The 18,143-nt window shown below is 36.0% G+C and overlaps 2 protein-coding genes across 2 annotated transcripts in view; one reads left to right on the plus strand and one right to left on the minus strand.

Moving 5' to 3' along the window:
- Positions 1-78: 78 nt before the first annotated feature.
- On the minus strand, positions 79-5,607 carry LOC127840689 (uncharacterized). The gene is made up of 5 exons (XM_052369136.1): positions 5,590-5,607; positions 3,787-3,823; positions 1,327-1,742; positions 957-1,134; positions 79-176 (listed from the first exon to the last, which is right to left on the minus strand). Exons 1-5 carry the CDS (start codon positions 5,605-5,607, stop codon positions 79-81), a joined length of 747 nt encoding a protein of 248 aa, XP_052225096.1.
- Positions 3,493-18,143, plus strand: part of LOC127842369 (kinesin-II 95 kDa subunit-like) — a 58,330-nt gene continuing 43,679 nt past the window's right edge. Inside the window, exons 1-2 of the mRNA XM_052371837.1 lie at positions 3,493-3,640; positions 12,972-12,991. Of these exons, the coding sequence (XP_052227797.1) occupies positions 12,989-12,991 (3 nt within the window). The 5' untranslated portion in view covers positions 3,493-3,640; positions 12,972-12,988. The remainder of the gene's footprint in view (positions 3,641-12,971; positions 12,992-18,143) is intronic.

Consider the following 18,143-nt stretch of genomic DNA (forward strand, 5'->3'; position numbering starts at 1 on the left):
ACCGTCCATTAATCATCGTGTAATGTTTACATTTTGTTCTTTGCACATCACCAAACACTTTGACGTATGAAAGTGATTTCACACTCTGGAAGCATTCTGTACAAACACCGCCCTTCTTTTTCTTTTTCGGAACGCAGTCTTCGCAAACGAAGTGCCCAAATGGTTCAAATTTGAACCTGGAAATAGAAGAGAACGACTCACGTACGTGCGTTAACATAGATCTATATGGCACACATACTAGTTTAAACCTGCGGGTCGTACAAAATACAAAAATATGCTAACGATGGATGAAAATAATTAAACAAATAAAGTTACCAACTTAATAGGGTCCTCCTCGAAGTCTTAACACAGCGCTGGCGTCATTTTCGGCCCAGACGACATAGAGCTACGTCCGCCGCCGCCGCAATGGATTTATCAGCGGAAGTATGAGGGACTTTGTATTTCCTCGTTAATTTTCGTTACAAAGAACAATTTAAGATTACTATAGACGCTAAGAGGTGTACCATATGTGCGATGGTCGCTTTACAAAGATGACATATGGGCATGCCCAATCTACGACAGTCCCTCGATAGCGATGAAAGAGGAATGCTGTTTCTAGCATTTGCGCTCTATATGGATGGAAGTGGCACGCCCAGTATATGATATATGCTCGATAGTTACACTTTTACAATAGAAAGTAATGACTTATCCGGGACTTGTTTTCTCCATTTCCATGGAAGAGGTATTGCTTATCTCACGGACTCTAGACAATATGCAAGTACTAAACAGCAATGGAGAAAAATGGAGGTCAAAGGGTTAGATTTTTGTAATACTTCAATGTCCGATGTTTTGGTAACTAATAAACATCCATTCATTTTTCTTGGAATCCGGGTCCGTTCGCCCTAATTTCTGTTCGCCCTAAAACCTGTTCGCCCTGGGTCCGTTCGCCCTAAATTTTATTATCAAAGCAGGGAAGCAATAAATATAACGGTTCGGTAGGCGGTGGCTAGGCCTAATTCCTGTGCTTTCCGCTGGGTGCACGTGCGCATTGGAGCATAGACGAAAGTCACTGCCTTTCTGTAAGACTGTCGCGTGACATCGCATCTTTTTGCTTCGCACGCTACAACGCCAGAATATGGAACTCTTGTTCGCATTCTGGAATTATGTGTATTATCTTACATGGCAATCGAGTATAATATAGTTAAGCACATTTTATGAAATTCATAATCATTAATGAAGCGTTCTCGTAAATTAAGTACTTTCAGGCCGTATGAATATTATAAAATAATACACAATTTTGTTTATTGTTAATTAAAATTCATAGTCATCAATAGAGCGTTATCGTACCTTCACGCCGTAAGAATATCCGTTGCTAGACACCAGCAATCGGCCGCCTCGTTTACTGCCGTTCTCAAGCATGGTGAAAGTTATAGGAACATCTTCTGTCACTGTGTCCGGCAATTCAGGCTCTGCAAGTGCTGTCTCTGTCGGTTCCATTGTCACGTCGATATTGTCACGTCGCGTTATGTTTAATGTCCCATCCAACGGTTCTGGTTCTAGATCAGCGGCGGCAGATGATTCATTTATAGATGTCGAGTTGTCCAACGGCTCGAGATCAGCGGCGACGGTGTTGGCGAGAGCTGTTTCATCTTCATCCGCATCGGTGTCTGTGATTTCCGGCCAGTGTCTTTCCTCACACTGTCTGCATATGAAATGCAACCCATCATTCCGTTGGGCCTGGCGATAGGCCTCATTCGAAATTCCTTAAAAACATACAACAATATTGAATTAGTTATTTAAAAACGTAAATTATTTATATATCATTCACGTTCCATAAATACATCAGTTCTCTTTGTATATACATATGTTGCCTGCTTTCTGCTGACGATATATACAAATGTCATGAACTTACAATGACATCGGCAAATTTCACTGACAACACGACTTTAATTGCTTAAAATATAGTCCGTAATACAATTTTTGCGTTATAACTCGATACAGATAACTCTATTGATAGTTCTGTTATAATTAATTAATAATAATCTTATTCCTTAATGTATTTATTATAATTGAACATTTTCTTTGAGACCAATTTCTACACAATTTAAAATATACCGCTCTGTTTCATTTACATAATTTATGTTTATTTTCTTAATCATACGCTAATAATCATATTAAAGATAATTTCTAAAAATAATAATTATAACAGTTCTGTTTTATAAACATGATTTATGCATGCATCAATATTAAGTATACTCTTTAGGATAATCGTTTCAACTTAATAATCATATTCTACATAACTAATTTCTATATGATTTAGTAATTGTTCTCAATGTTAACTATTTTAGGTTAATACGACACTCAATCGATCAATTAACACAGACCGTTATCTCTATAATCTCTTAATTAATCGACACCGATCAATAAAGGCCGGTTGCTACTTCACACCGCGCAATACACGCGAGAATTATTGGAAGTTGATCAGTTTAGTAAATTGAATATTGATGATGTTTTTATTGAGATTTAATGATGTTTATATGAACTTTAAATTTATTTGCCCATGCAGGGATCGACAAGAATACAAGAAATTAGATGATCCGACAGACGGTGGTTATATATTGCTGAATGAAAGAACCATAAACAACGCAAGAAGTTACAGTCAAAATCCCATAATCTTCATGACTATATTACACATATTAATGTACAAATAATTTATAAATTTAATATATACATTTTTTATATAGAATAATAAATAATGCACTTTATATTGTGTACATATTTGTAATATTTAAATTTCCATTTTAAGTTATTTAATAATTTTAATTATTCATAATTAATAAAGTTTTACTTTATTTCAATTAACAAAATTTTATAATTACTATTGCATATTTTTTAAATAACTATTGCATATTGTTTAAAATGACTAGTGCATATTGTTTAAAATAACTATTGCATATTGTTTAGAATAACTATTGTATATTGTTAGAAATACTTAAGGAATTGCGCAGTCCGTATCACGCATTAAGCCCAGTTTTCACAAAACCACATCGGTATACTGTTTGTGCTAGGTGAGCTCCATTTTATATACTGTGATAATTCACAGTTAGGTTATTCCGAACATATAAAACAAAAAAGTGTTACCAAAATATAAAAGACGGCGCTCTTTAACTTGTAAGCGTATTTGTAACAAAGGCCAGTAATATTCCCTAATTGCTTATTATATAAGTGTGAACAATCAATGTTCATACCCCGATATGCACATGATAATATATGGCGAACGAACCCAGGGCGAACGGACCCAGGGCGAACGTGTAACAAGGGCGAACGGACCCGATACCAAGAAAAATCACCGCCACTCAAATCTGACATTCATTTTTATTGAGACACTCAAAATGGTGCTTATTTGAGCAATGTTCTCTTTATTTTGAAATTTTACCGGGGCCAATTCGCATTGGTGGCTAGAAAGTGTGGTGTGCAGACTATGCTATTCGGAAGTGTCTTTTAGTACGAATAGTGTCCCTTGATAGGTGGCGTTGATAAATATTTTCGCGAAAAACATTTTCTGTCTGCATAATTATGCTGACTTTGATTTAAAGCTCTATTGGTAAATGCCGTTTGCCTAAAATTTATGTTAACGATTGCTTTTAGGAGCTGCTAAAAGGTACATGGTTTAAATAAATGTTTTTTGGACTTTTCATTCAAGACTTCGAGCTGTCTCATCTGATTCTGATAGCGATAGACAAAGTGGGTGGGGTAGTAACTATGGGTTGTTTTTAATGCATATATAATTGCAGGGGCGTAGATAACCTCCAAACATTCGGGAGGCGGACGCAAGTTCCCGGCTCTGAAAAGAAAAACATTGTTAATGTAATAAATTTAGTGTTAAATATTAATGATAATAGTAAAAAAACATTATTAAGCAACAATATGAGTATTATATGTATGCTATAGTCTGGTTGAGTCGTGGGTAATTTTCATAAAGTTGTTGCATCACAAATATTTTATAAATATATGACCATGAATCATAATGAAAATAATTATTAACCTTTCTTCTTTAAGATGTGTTGCTTTTTTCCAAATTTTATCTTCTTTAAACATCAAAATAATCGACTGTGTTGATAGTGTCAAACTACCATCATGAAAATAAGCTTTAGGTTGATTCGTGGGTTCTGATTGGCTGCCAGAATTTCAAGATTTGCATACTATAAATAGCCTTCAGGGGTGGCGAAATCTCAAAAATCTATACTTGTCCTCGGACAACCACTTAGGAAATTTAACTTGTCCGTTGCTGAACTACACTTGTCCGTTAATGTTTATATAAATTTTAAACGCATTTATTGATTAATGTTAAATAATGTGGAATATATCAAAATGAGTATGATTTGCTTGTTTTGTTTATAATTGTATTTCAATGGTACATTCATTATAGCAGTACATTATAAACAATACAAAGACTTTCTCAAAATTTAAATCTTGCGAAGCTAGTTTTATACATTGTAATCTTAACAAATTAAACTAGTCCAATATGTGGACCTCATCAGACTGAGGCTCCGCTACTGGTAGCAATTTGATTATATAAACTGGTAACCATTGAAAATCTGTTAGCCAAGTTTCTTTAAAAGTTCTGGTGCGTTTACTTAGATCATATTTTTTATCATAATCTTTCTTAGTTTTTTGGGAGGTGGGCTGCTCAAATCTTCGGGTTTCTGGTCCGTTTTTGAAGAATAAAAAAAAGTATTATCTTTACCATTAAAGTCGTCTTGAATAACAAGGTAGACCGTGTTTTGATTATCTTAGATTGCTACTTTTTATTTCCGTCTGATTGTAAAAATAAAGAAACCAGTCTGTACAGTGTCTAACAGTCGGGTCGAATGTTGTAAATGCGGCATGCTCCCAGTCTCTTTTAGAATAAGGGAGATCACTGCTCAGGAAAGTGCATGTATTTTAGCTTGATTGCTCCGCAAATAGCACTGACAATGTAATCGCGTGTCAACATCCGGTTTTGTAAAACTTAATTACGGCTTTAATACAATGTATTTTTGTATACCTGGACGCGACTTTTAAAAAACTTGTTGTCCACGGACAACTTAATTGAAAAAAATCAGTTGCCCAGACAAGCAAATGTACGACTCGGGCAACTCAGACATTTGATTTCGCCACCCCTGGCCTTTAAATTGACCTTGCAGGACAGGTTAATTTCTTGTGAAAACATGTCAACACACGATGTAGCATGGTAAATACTCATAAATTAACAATTTTGTATTACTTTGAAACACTATATGAACAATACATAAATGAGGAAATACTTCATAAGGACCTATCAAGTTATGATGAATTACACTATTTACTTATTTTGACGCATTTTTGATCGGATAAAAATGGTGACCGTGTCAAAACATTTTTCCGTAACGAACTGCATCATGTGCGAACGTTCTATCGCAAGATTTCATGCGATTTCTATACCCACGAATCAAACAGAACCCACGACTCAACCAGTAACAACCATTTGTTGTGTTTTTTTTTTCTAAATTTCGTTTGTATTTAGATCGACCTTAGGTTCATAAAAGGTAAGAACGGTCGCAAATTAAAATGTAATAATTATATACATACCTCATGCAGTGGAGCCATGTGAACGAATCAAACCAACTAGATTGGAATGAACGCCTTATGAACGCCGTTCTGGCTTTTTTTTCCCCGAATGTACACTTACGAAAAGCATAATTTCGAGGCTGATTAGGAATACTCATTTTGAACATTAAACAATTACATATATGATATTGTTTCAATGGTTTCTAATCAAATAATAACTGTTATACTTAGAGAACAAAAATATTTTCATTCAAATTAATGTTTAAGCGTATATTTACTCAAAATGGTTTTAAGTGGCAGTTACCTTACAATTGAAGCGATTAATTAAATTTAAAAGAAAAGCCTGTCCTTAATCAAAACACAGACAGTGCAATCACGGAAAAGAACAATAAAACAACACAATGACATTTACCCGGGCTCATGGTTTATGACACCTAACAAGGGATATTGACACAGCACTATTGGTAACCTCGGAGCAGACGGAGAGGGGATACATGGCTTCTGCACTGACAGCGCGTGATTACAAAAATAATGGTTTTTGGGCGGCGATTTTTGGGGATTTTACGTTTTATTTATATAACGACTAGCCGAAATATTGGGGAGGCGGCCTCCTCCCCTGTCTCCCCATTACCTACGCCCATGAATTGGGCAGTTTAATGATTGCGTTTTAAAATGTGCCATCAGATCATTGTAATAACATATAGGCACTCTCGTATCTAGAACCTGGGCCTTAAGAAAATAATTAATTGTGACAAGTAAAACCTGTCACTTAGCCTTAGGCTTGATTGCTCATTTTTAGCTCATCTATTTTTTGAAAAAAAATTATGAGCTATTGTCATCACCTTGGCGTTGGCGTCGGCGTTGGCGTCCGGTTAAGTTTTGCGTTTAGGTCCACTTTTCTCAGAAAGTATCAATACTATTGCATTCAAACTTGGTACACTTACTAACTATCATGAGGGGACTGGGCAGGCAAAGTTAGATAACTCTGGCGTGCATTTTGACAGAATTATGTGCCCTTTTTATACTTAGAAAATTGAAAATTTTGGTTAAGTTTTGCGTTTAGGTCCACTTTTCTCAGTGAGTATCAATGCTATTGCATTCAAACTTGTTACACTTACTTACTATCATGAGGGGACTGGGCAGGCAAAGTTAGATAACTCTGGCGTGCATTTTGACATAATTATGTGCCCTTTTTATACTTAGAAAATTGAAAATTTTGGTTAAGTTTTGTGTTTAGGTCCATTTTATTCCTTAAGCATCAAAGCTATTGCTTTCATACTTGCAACACTTACTAACTTTCATAAGGGGACTGTGCAGGCAAAGTAATGTAACTCTGACTGGCATTTTGACAGAATTATGTGCCCTTTTTATACTTAGAAAATTGAAAATTTGATTAAGTTTTGTATTTAGGTCCACTTTATTCCTACAGTATCAAAGCTATTGCTTTCATACTTGCAACACTTATTAACTATCATAAGGGGACCGTGCAGGCAAAGTTATGTAACTCTGACTGGCATTTGGACGGAATTATGGGCCCTTTATACTTAGAAAATTGAAAATTTGGTTAAGATTTATGTTTTGGTCCACTTTACCCCTAAAGTATCATAGATATTGCTTTCATACTTGGAACACTCAAAAACTATCATAAGGGTACAGTAAAAGGACAAGTTGCATAACTCTGGTTGTCATTGTTACGGAATTATGGCCCTTTTTTGACTTAGTAACTTTTAATATATGGTTAAATTTTGTGTTTCGATCCACTTTACTTCTTAAGTATCATGGCTATTGCTTTCAAACTTCAAATACTTTCATGCTATCATGAGTTTACTGTACCTGGCAAGTTGAATTTTACCTTGACCTTTGAATGACCTTGACTCTCAAGGTCAAATTATTAAATTTTGCTAAAATTGCCATAACTTCTTTATTTATGATTAGATTTGATTGATACTTTGACGAAACTACTCTTACCTGACATACCACAATAGACTCCACCCAAACCGTCCCCCGTGCCCTCCTCCCCCCTCCCCCCCACCTCCTCCCTCCCCCCTATTTTTTTTTTTTTTTTAAGATCATCTCACAAATGACCACCACACCCTCACACTATACCCCCCCCCCCACCCCCCCCACCCCCCCCCAATTTTTTTTTTTTTTAAGATCATCTCACAAATTACCACCACACCCTCACACTATACCCCCCCCCCCCCAATTTTTTTTTTAAACGGTTATGTTTGAAATACCGTCCAACCATCGCACCCAAAAAATCCCCCCCCCCCCCCCATCGCCCTTCCACCCACCCCCCCCACCCCCCCCCGCCCCCCCCCCGCCCCCGATTTTTTTTTTCTTTTTTTTTTCGCTTTCTTGGAAGATAATGTAATAAATGTCCACAACCCCACACTATACACCCCTCTTCACTCCACCCCTCCCTCCTTTGTGATTGAAAATGAGAGTCCCTTCACCTTTAAAAAGAAAATAGATGAGCGGTCTGCACCCGCAAGGCGGTGCTCTTGTTGGCTTGGTTACTACCATTAAAACAATTTTAAACTGTTTATACATCTAAGTAAATGACGAAGTGTCACTGTTTTCTTTTCTATAGCTTACATGGGTTTTTCAAGCTATTTTGGGAAAAGGAGTCTGGTCAAATTGGGATTTTTTTATCCGATAAAAGTGGCAAATTTGGGAATTATTTATCGACAAAAAGGACTTAATTAAAGTTTAAACAGTGCTCCAGCTAGAATTTGGAAAGGGCAGGGTGGCTTTTTTGTCAAAAGGGCACTTTCGACGCGCAGTATTTGTGAAAAGGGCACTTTCGACGCGCAGTATTTTGTGAAAAGGGCACGTTCGAGCGCGCGGGTGTTTCTGGAATGCTTTTATTTGCATGTTAATTTATATGTTATAAATAATTGTATTATTCCCATTATTATTAAACCATTCAAATATAATGTCTACAATGAGGATTAAACTAATTACAATGTAATAAGAGATTTATGAATTATCATATGTAAAAAAAAAAAAAAAAAAACATTTTTTTTTTTTTTTTTTTTGAGGGGGGGGGGGGGCAGGGCGGAGGTTCGGGGGGGCAGGGCGGAGGTTCGGGAGGGCAGGGAGCGGCGCCCTTCGATTTAGGCCTAGCTGGAGCACTGAGTTATATATTTTGTGGGATGTTTGAAAAATAAAGTTGAGTCTAATAATCATTAGTCATAAGAGACTTCTGTCTGACAATTTATTTATTTTTTTGAAATTGTGATTTTTTGTTATAATTTCGGTTTGGGATCGGTTCTGTTTGCTTTGGGATGGGGTTTGTTTGACTACCTTTTTTCATAGCCGAAAAAACACTTGTTATACGTGTTACTTTTAGAGCATGATTATTGACAATAATAATATGTATTATATGAACACAATTTTGAAACTTTTGGTTATAAATCAGAAATGGATTGGCAAATTAACATTATTGTAAATGTTAGTACAGACAATTTTTCTTGATGCACTCACCGAGTACACACACATGCTTCAGTACATACACATGTGAGCAGGATAGTAAATTTTGTATCATAAAGGCATAGTATTGTTTACAGGAAATCTGTTAAAATAATTTTATGTAAAATGTAGAAAAATAGAAACTGAAAATAATCAGTAACATAAACTGCTTGCGTTTGCTGAAACTAGCGTTGTTAATTGCTTTATTTTGCTTATAAAAAATATACATGTATTTGATACAGATATTCTTACATGACCATATTATTTTTTATTTGTCTCTGAATATTTTATTATAATCTTTTTATCATCAATAAAATAAAAAAATATTTACAATATTTTGACCACATAATAATAAGAATAAGTTGTTTCAAATATCTCTCATTGTTTTTGCCTCTTTAAAACATTTGCTAAATAATCATTGTATCTTTTTTATCACAAATTGTTCACATTTCAGTAAATTTTTTCGTTAAAATTCAGTTCCAGTTGGGGGACCCAATCCCGATTGAAAAAAGTATAAATTTTTCCCAAATGGAACCTAAAAATTCCCAATTAAAGGTTTCAAAAAATGAATATGTTTTTAATAAGTCTTAACTTTTCAATTATCTCCAAATCCAGCTCAATAAGTTGAACTTAAGAAATATAATATTGAAATCACTTTATCAATTATAAAGTATATTTAAGCATACAATAAACAACATAATTTTCCTAATTTAAGGCAAAAAAGCGTGAAATTTCCCAATCCAAAGGGACCCGGACCCATTCCCAAAATGGTAAAAAAAACCACTGCATTTGTGACAAAGTACAACATAAATAGTAAAACACAGCGTTTTTTTATGCCACCGGTAGGAGGGCATATAGTGATCGGACTGTCTGTCTGTCTGTCCGTCTTTCCGTCACACTTTGCGTTTAGGTTTCGAAAAATGCTCATAATTTTTATGTCCCTTGAGATGTAACCTTTATATTTGGTATGCATTTGTATATGGACAAGGCCTTTCCATACGCACACAAATTTTGACTCCTGTGACCTTGACATTGAACTTAGGGTCCGTGTTTAGGTTTCGAAATCTGTGTTTAGGTTTCGAAAAATGCTCATAACTTATGCTCATAACTTCTATGTCCCTTGAGATATAACCTTCATATTTGGTATGCATGTGTATATGGACAAGGCCTACCATACGCACACAAATTTTGACCCCTGTGACCTTGACGTTGAACTTAGGGTCCGCGTTTAGGTTTTGAAATCTGCGTTTAGGTTTCGAAAAATGCTCATTACTTCTATGTCCCTTGAGATATAACCTTCATATTTGGTATGCATGTGTATATGGACAAGGCCTTTCCATACGCACACAAATTTTTACCCCTGTAACCTTAACCTTGAACTTACGGTCCGTGTTTAGATTTCGAAATCTGCGTTTAGGTTTCAAAAAAAGCTCATAACTTCTATCAAGCGTTTATAGGGGGCATAAGTCATCCTATGGTGACAGCTCTTGTTTTGTTTTAATTTGGGTCTGGAGGGGGACCTATTCCCAGGGCTTTTTTTGGCTGAGCTTTTTAGGAAGATAGCCCATGGCTTTGAAATTGGGAATTTTATCAGCATTTTCAAGAAATTGGGAAAATAAATTGGAATTTAAAACAACATGAATGAGTTCAGTGTCTTTAATCACAAACACCACCATGATCAACAGTTTTCCACATAATAAGCTCACACAAAGTCTTCAGTCACATCAGGCAACATTTTATTAGAAGGCGCTTCATCTTCTTCTGAAGAACTACTACTTTCAACATGTTGAATATCAATCAGCACTTTGCTTTTGGAAATCGATGATGACGATGCAAAAGAGTCACTTGTTATTAAATCACTACCATTAACAATGGTAGTAGTTTCAATGGGAAGACTTGAACTTCTTGACGATGTTTGTTTATTTAATGACGCTTGCTTTACAAAATCAACAGTTTTCGTTTTGCTGCCAGGGTTTTGCTTAGGAATCTGTTTCACAAAATATTTTGAATTGCGCGACATATTTGTTTTCCATGCAGCCGAATCACAAAACGCTTGAATAGCAAATATAATAAGCGCCTGAACAACACGGATAATATTGTGCACACGAATAATGCCAACGTTATCCAAATAGAAGTTTAGTCTAAAACCCGTACGAGACCTGATCGGACTACGCCTTGTTAAAAAGCGAAACAGCCGATGTCATTACTAGCGTTTTTCCCAATTGGGAATTTTTTAGCAAATTTTTGGAAAAAAGTATACTTTTTGCGATTGGGAATATAGCCAAATTTCGGCTATAAAATAGGGCAAAAAAAAAGCCCTGTTTTCCCAATGAAAAAATAGTAAATTTTTCCCAAATTGGACCTACAAATTCCCAATTGAACCCAATTTGAAGGTTTCCACTAAAGAACAGGGACTACCCTAGCTAAGGCCTTAAAAACAGGGAGAAGTGACTTCTCCTTTTTTTCGAAACAGGGAGAAGTTTGGGAAATCAGGGAGATGTTTGTTTGAACAATATCAAAAACAAAACATGTTCATTTCACAACTTTTATTATTTCTATCATTATACTATGCGTATTTGTAAAAAACAATAAATTCTCATTGAAATCTATCTATTTAAGTAATTTAAGATATGTACCGGTAGCCCCTTTTTCTTCACATTTATCGTCATTATATTACCATCATCCCTATGACTGCTTTTGTAATAAAACACAATCATAATGCATAGAACATCTAGTATATCTATTACTGTTTATCCGAATACTATACACGTCCGAAATATGTACACTTAAGAATGCCTTACCTGTTTAACTTTAATAATCCAATTTTTCCTTGTTGTTATCTGGTTTAACAAACCTTATCAAATGTTTGTTAAAACCAGTTAATGCTTCATCCATTATTTAATCACCATTTCTTGTAATTTGAATCGCCAGCTATGAATTGAACGCGGGTTGAATGTTACAATACGTCCGCAATTTGCAATGTCGAAGGTCATAACGTAGCAATTTAATTCATACTCGTAAAATTTATATCTAATCGAGGAATTTTTTCTCTCAATGTTTATGTGTAGTATTATGACTTGTTAATATAAAAAATGAATGTGATTCCAGTTTATATCAGAAGGGTGTTTAATACTCGTAATTATCGGTGGATTAACAAACTGACAAAACTCGCTGGACTTAATCGTGGATCTACGTTATTAATAGACCATTGATCAATTTTGTTTTTCTTTAATTATTTTTGCCGACTTTCTTTAACCATGTTGTCTGCAAAAAAACTGCAATTATCGGATGGTCAAACAATTATCACATTATTATTAGACAACTTGCGGCACCCAATATTAAGGGACTGCTTTGTCACGGTCAATTAACGATCCGTGCGGGGGGTAAATTGTGTAACCGTTAGATAAACAACAAACAATAAACTTGCTAATCGCCTGCGGGCGGTAGCACGCATTGGCAATAATAATCGGCGGCTTGATTTTCGCTTTTCCGGTCTTGTTTACTACTTCGCTTTTCTGGGCTCGTAGGGCGATATCACGGGTGTTAGAGCGAAATTATCGCTCTAGTTGCCCGTAGGGTAGTCTCTGAAGAATCTTTTTTTTAAGAAGTCTATTTATCTTCAAAACCAGCTCTATAAGTTGAACCTTAGAAAATTCAATATTGAAATCACTTTCATTATAAATTTTAATGTATTTGTAAGCATAAAACTAACAAATTTAATTTACCAATTTTAATCAAAAGGACGCGATATTTGCCAACTCAAATGGACCCTTCCTTATTCCCAAAATGATGCATAAAAACACTGATATAAAATATAAGCATGTAACAATATTCTATACATGTACATTTAAGATGTTTTAAGTTAAGATTAAGCGAGAAACTAAGTTTTCATTGTATATTCATTCTGACAATTTAATTGTCTTTTTCAGGATATTGACAGAACAGAATGGTATGTACTGTACATTGTTGCACCTAGCATGAGCAATTATGTTCTCTTTAAGCTGATGGCATGAAGGATTTTGTGTGTATTGTCTTCATGCCATTTACACTTGCACTCTGTTTATGTTTATTACTCCAGTAAATGCAGAGCTAATACTTTGCATGCAAATAGCTAGTATACCCAGTGTTCAACATAGAGACTTCAATGTTTATCAAATCATTATCTTAGTTAATGCATGACACAAATTGTGATTATCCCTTTTAAGGGAATTGTACAGCTTGTGCATACCAACGTCATCATTAACTTGTAAATAAAAAAACCCAGTTAAAAACTTGCCACTTATGACCACTATGTGGAAGGCATATATTGAATATGAGTTTGAAGCTTACCTGAGCACAATGTGCTAATGGTGAGGTTTTGTTAATCGCTTTTTGTCGGTCATGAGTCGTTTGTTGTGCATCGTGTGGCGTCAATATTTGCTTTTTATGCCCCCCTTCGAAGAAGAGGGGGTATATTGCTTTGCTCATGTCGGTCGGTCTGTCGGTCGGTCTGCCGGTCCGTTCACCAGGTGGTTGTCAGACGATAACTCAAGAAAGCTTGGGCCTAGGATCATGAAACTTCATAGGTACATTGATCATGACTCGCAGATGACCCCTATTGATTTTGAGGTCACAAGGTCAAAGGTCAAGGTCACGGTGACCCGAAATAGTAAAATGGTTTTTGAATGATAACTCAAGAACGCATACGCCTAGGATCATGAAACTTCATGGGTAGATTGAACATGACTCGCAGATGACCCCTATTGATTTTGAGGTCACTAGGTCAAAGGTCAAGGTCACGGTGACCCGAAATAGTAAAATGGTTTCCGGATGATAACTCAAGAATGCATACGCCTAAGATCATGAAACTTCATGGGTAGATTGATCATGACTCGCAGATGACCCCTATTGATTTTGAGGTCACTAGGTCAAAGGTCAAGGTCACGGTGACCCGAAATAGTAAAATGGTTTTCGTATGATAACTCAAGAATGCATATGCCTAGTTTAACACTATACAGGCCACATTTATTGTCCAATCTTCATGAAATTTGGTCATAAAATTCGTCTCAACAATATCTTGAATGAGTTCGAAAATGGTTACAGTTGCTTGAAAAACATGGCCACCAGGGGGCGGGGCATTTTTCCTGATATGGCTATATATGGCTATTGTTAAACCTTGTTAACACTCTCGAGGCCGCATTTATTGTCCAATCATCCTGAAACTTGGTCTGAAGATTTGTCCCAATGATATCTTGGACGAGTTCGAAAATGGTTCTAGTTGGTTGAAAAACATGGCGGCAAAGGGGCGGGGCATTTTTCCTAACATGGCTTTTGTAAAACATTGTTAACACTTTTGAAGCCACATTTATCGGCCGATGTTCATGAAACTTGGTCACAAGATTCGTCCCAATGATATTTTGGAGGAGTTGAAAAATGATTCCAGGCGTTTGAAAAACCTGGCCCCCAGGTGGTGGGGCATTTTTATGCACCCCAAAATTTTGTGGGGGGGAGCATATAGTCCCTGCTTCGTCTGTCCGCGCGTGTGTCCGTCCATGCACAATTTTTGTCCAAGCTGTTTCTCAGCAATTAATGACCGGAATTCAATTAAACTTTATGGGAAGCTTCACTACCAAGAGGAGATGTGCATATTATCAGCCGGTTCTGGTCGGATGATTTTTCACAGAGTTATGGCCCTTTGAAATTTTCCATTAACTGTACATATAGTGCAATTCTTGTCCCCCCAACTACTGACTGGAATTTGATGAAGCTTTATGGGAAGCTGAACTACCTTGAGGAGATGCGCATGTTATTTGTGGGTTCTGGTTAGATGATTTATTTAGAGAGTTATGGCCCTTTGAAATTTTTAAGTTGGTAAACCATCCATCGTATTATTTTGTCCAAAGTTATGCCCCTCAAGACGTTTCCTTTTATCTGAATATATAGTGCAATATTGTGACAAAAAAAAACTTTGGGAAGCATCACCCATCTTTGACGGTTTCTTGTTCTTATATGGCTATAGTTAAACCTTGTAAACACTCTAGAGGCCACATTTATTGTACGATCATCATGAGACTTGGTTAGATTTGTCCGAATAATTTCTTCAAGGAGTTTGAAAATGGTTCCAGTTGGTTGAAAAATATGGCCACCAGAAGGCGGGGCATTTTTCATTATATGGCTATAGTAAAACCTTGTAAACACTCTTGAAGCCACATTTATTGTCCAATCTTCATGAAACTTGGCCAGAACATACATGTATGTCACAATGACATCTTGATTGAGTTCCAAAATGATTCTGGTCTGTTGCAAAACATGGCCACCAGGGGGCGGGGCATTTTGCCTTATAATATATGGCTAAATATTGCTATAGTAAAACCTTGTTAACACTCTAAAGGCCACATTTATTTTCCCATCTTCATGAAACTTAATACTATTTTTGACAAGTACGAAAATGGTTTTGGTTGTTTGTAATACATGGCTGCCCAGAGGCAGGGGCATTTTTCCTCATATGGCTGTTGTAAAAACTTTTTAACACTCGATCTAGAGGTCACATTTATTGTCCAATCTTCATGAAATTTGGTCAGAACATTATTTTGTTCTAATGATATCTTGAATGAGTTTGAAAATGGTTCCGGTTTCTTGAAAAACATGGCCTCAGGGGCACGCATTTTTGAGCTCACCTGAGCACATGGTGAGCTTTTGTGATCGCTTTTTGTCCGTCGTGCGTTGTCAACATTTTGCCTTGTGTACACTCTAGAGGCCACATTTATTGTCTGATCTTCATGAAATTTGGTCAGAACATTTGTCCCATTGATACCTCAACTGAGTTCGAAACTGGGTCATGCTGGTTCAAAACTAGGTCACTAGGTCAAAAAAATGAAAAACCTTGTGAACACTGTAGAAGTAGTAACTTTGTCAAAATGTTTGTCTAAATGATATGTTGGTTTAGTTCAAAAATGGTTCTGGTCCGTTGAAAAACATTGCCGCCAGGGGGGCGGGGAAGTTTTCCTTATATGGCTGTAGAGAAACCTTGTGAACACTCTAGAAGTCACAATTTTTGCCCAATCATCATGAAACTTGGTCAAAACATTGGTTTCATTGATATCTCGGACGAGTTCGAAAATGGTCCAGATCGGTGAAAAAACATGGCCGCCATGGGGCGGGGCAGTTTTCCTTATATGGCTATAGTAAAACCTTGTTAACAATCTAGAGGCCACATTTATTGTCCAATCTTCATTTAATTTGCTGGGAATATTGGTCTTAATTATATCTTGGATGAGTTCAAAAATGGTTTTGTTTGCTTGAAAAACATGGCTGCCAAGGGGCGGGGCATTTTTCCTTATATGGCTATATATGGCTATAATAAAACCTTGTGAACACTCTAGAGGCCACATTTATTGTCCAATCTTCATGAAATTTGGTCAGAAGATTGGTCTCAATGATATCTTGAATGAGTTCGAAAATGGTTACGTTTGCTTGAAAAACATGGCTGCCAAGGGGCGGGTTATTTTTTCTTATATGGCTTTAGTAAAATCTTGTTAACACTCTAGAGGCCATATTTATTGTCCGATCTTCATGAAACTTGGTCAGAAGATTCACCCTAATAATATCTTGGATGAGTTCAAAAATGATGCTGGTTGGTTGAAAAACATGGCTGCCAGGTGGCGGGGCATTTTTCCTTATATGGTTACAGTAAAACCTTGTTAACACTCTAGAGGCCACATTTATTTTCCGATCTTCATGAAACTTGGTCAGAAGATTTGTCCTAATGATATCTTGGATGAGTTCGAAAATGGTTGGAAAATCGTGGAAACCCTTTTAATGGGATCAAATGTAAACCAGAATTGACTTCAAGTCATACAATTTTTCAGGCCCTGTTTTATTTCACAATACATTTACAGTAAAAACCCCATAGCTCGAAGTCGCTTGGACAAACAATAAAACTATGTATAATTTAAAGTGTTATCTAATTACTGGTTACTTAAACAGTACAATTGTGAGAATTGCAAATCAATACAAAGACCTGAAACACACTGGCCCTGTCAGGTTGTGTTGAACATAATGACATGTTAACATGTAAGTTAGCTTCATATACCTTTGGTTATTAATCTGTTTGCCTCTAATAAAAGAAATAAATTGATTATGATAAAAACAAAATTTAACAACTGATCTTAAAAACATTTCTTTATTTGCTGTTCAGTTGTTTTTAGTTTCGGATCATATTTTCATCAGAAACAATGCGACAATCACAGAAGTGAATTAAAGTTGCAACTCAATAAACATTGGTATTATCTTTGTGTGCAATGTTTTAACTTTAGAAGAGAATTATGGTGTACATGGATAATATATTAATAAACATGTTAATTGACATGACGCCTTATCAGTGATCGCTCCGCCCACTTAATCACATGGCTCAGCGGGAAGAAAACCTAGACAAGCTAACACCAAAATGGCTTCTTTGCCTATAAACTGCATATAGATTTACGCGATATTCTGGATGATTTTATGGACTTGTTAAACACCATATTACACTTGTAAAGGGGTTGATGCCATTTAGTTATTCTGCAAATGCAAAAAATATACGATTAAAGAGAACATCAGCTATTTATAACGGGTAAATCGGTACATTAAACACGCTCTCAAACGCTTGCGCGCTTACCGAAATCGAACCCATTATTACGTGTAATGGTGGTATTTACAATAAATTAACACTTCACCGGTATTTACCCATGTTATTAACAAAATTATTACCGAAACATTCCCCCCCTACCTGTGTATTTGACACGAAATAGCGCTTTATAACTAGGAATTCGGTGAAGTTTTACGCGCTTTCTGACGCAGGGTGGGTACCTCAATCCCTCATGTTATTGCGTATAAAAGTGATATTAATCATATTAAACATTGCTTATGGGACATTTATCAATCACTATAATTTAAAGCGCAAAAACAACACAGTAAGTTTGGACAGTGTCTGATATAAAATTAGCGTTGTACGAAATGGAATACGGTCAGGCTATTATAAATTAATAAGGCTACCAATATCAGACGCTCGCGCAGGTACCGACTTCCCCGAAGTTACCGCATTTATTGGTTAACTTATATCAGTAATAATAGCTCTTTTACAA

This window comes from Dreissena polymorpha, chromosome 1 (assembly GCF_020536995.1).
Source record: "Dreissena polymorpha isolate Duluth1 chromosome 1, UMN_Dpol_1.0, whole genome shotgun sequence".
Lineage (NCBI taxonomy): Eukaryota > Metazoa > Mollusca > Bivalvia > Myida > Dreissenidae > Dreissena > Dreissena polymorpha.

Coding starts and splice junctions, on each gene's coding strand:
- LOC127840689 (XM_052369136.1), bottom strand. Junction 1,743..3,786: donor CGCCTCCCGAATGTTTGGAG/GTTATCTACGCC, acceptor TATGTTTTTAAG/GAATTTCGAATGAGGCCTAT. Junction 1,135..1,326: donor GATATTCTTACGGCGTGAAG/GTACGATAACGC, acceptor ACATAATTCCAG/AATGCGAACAAGAGTTCCAT.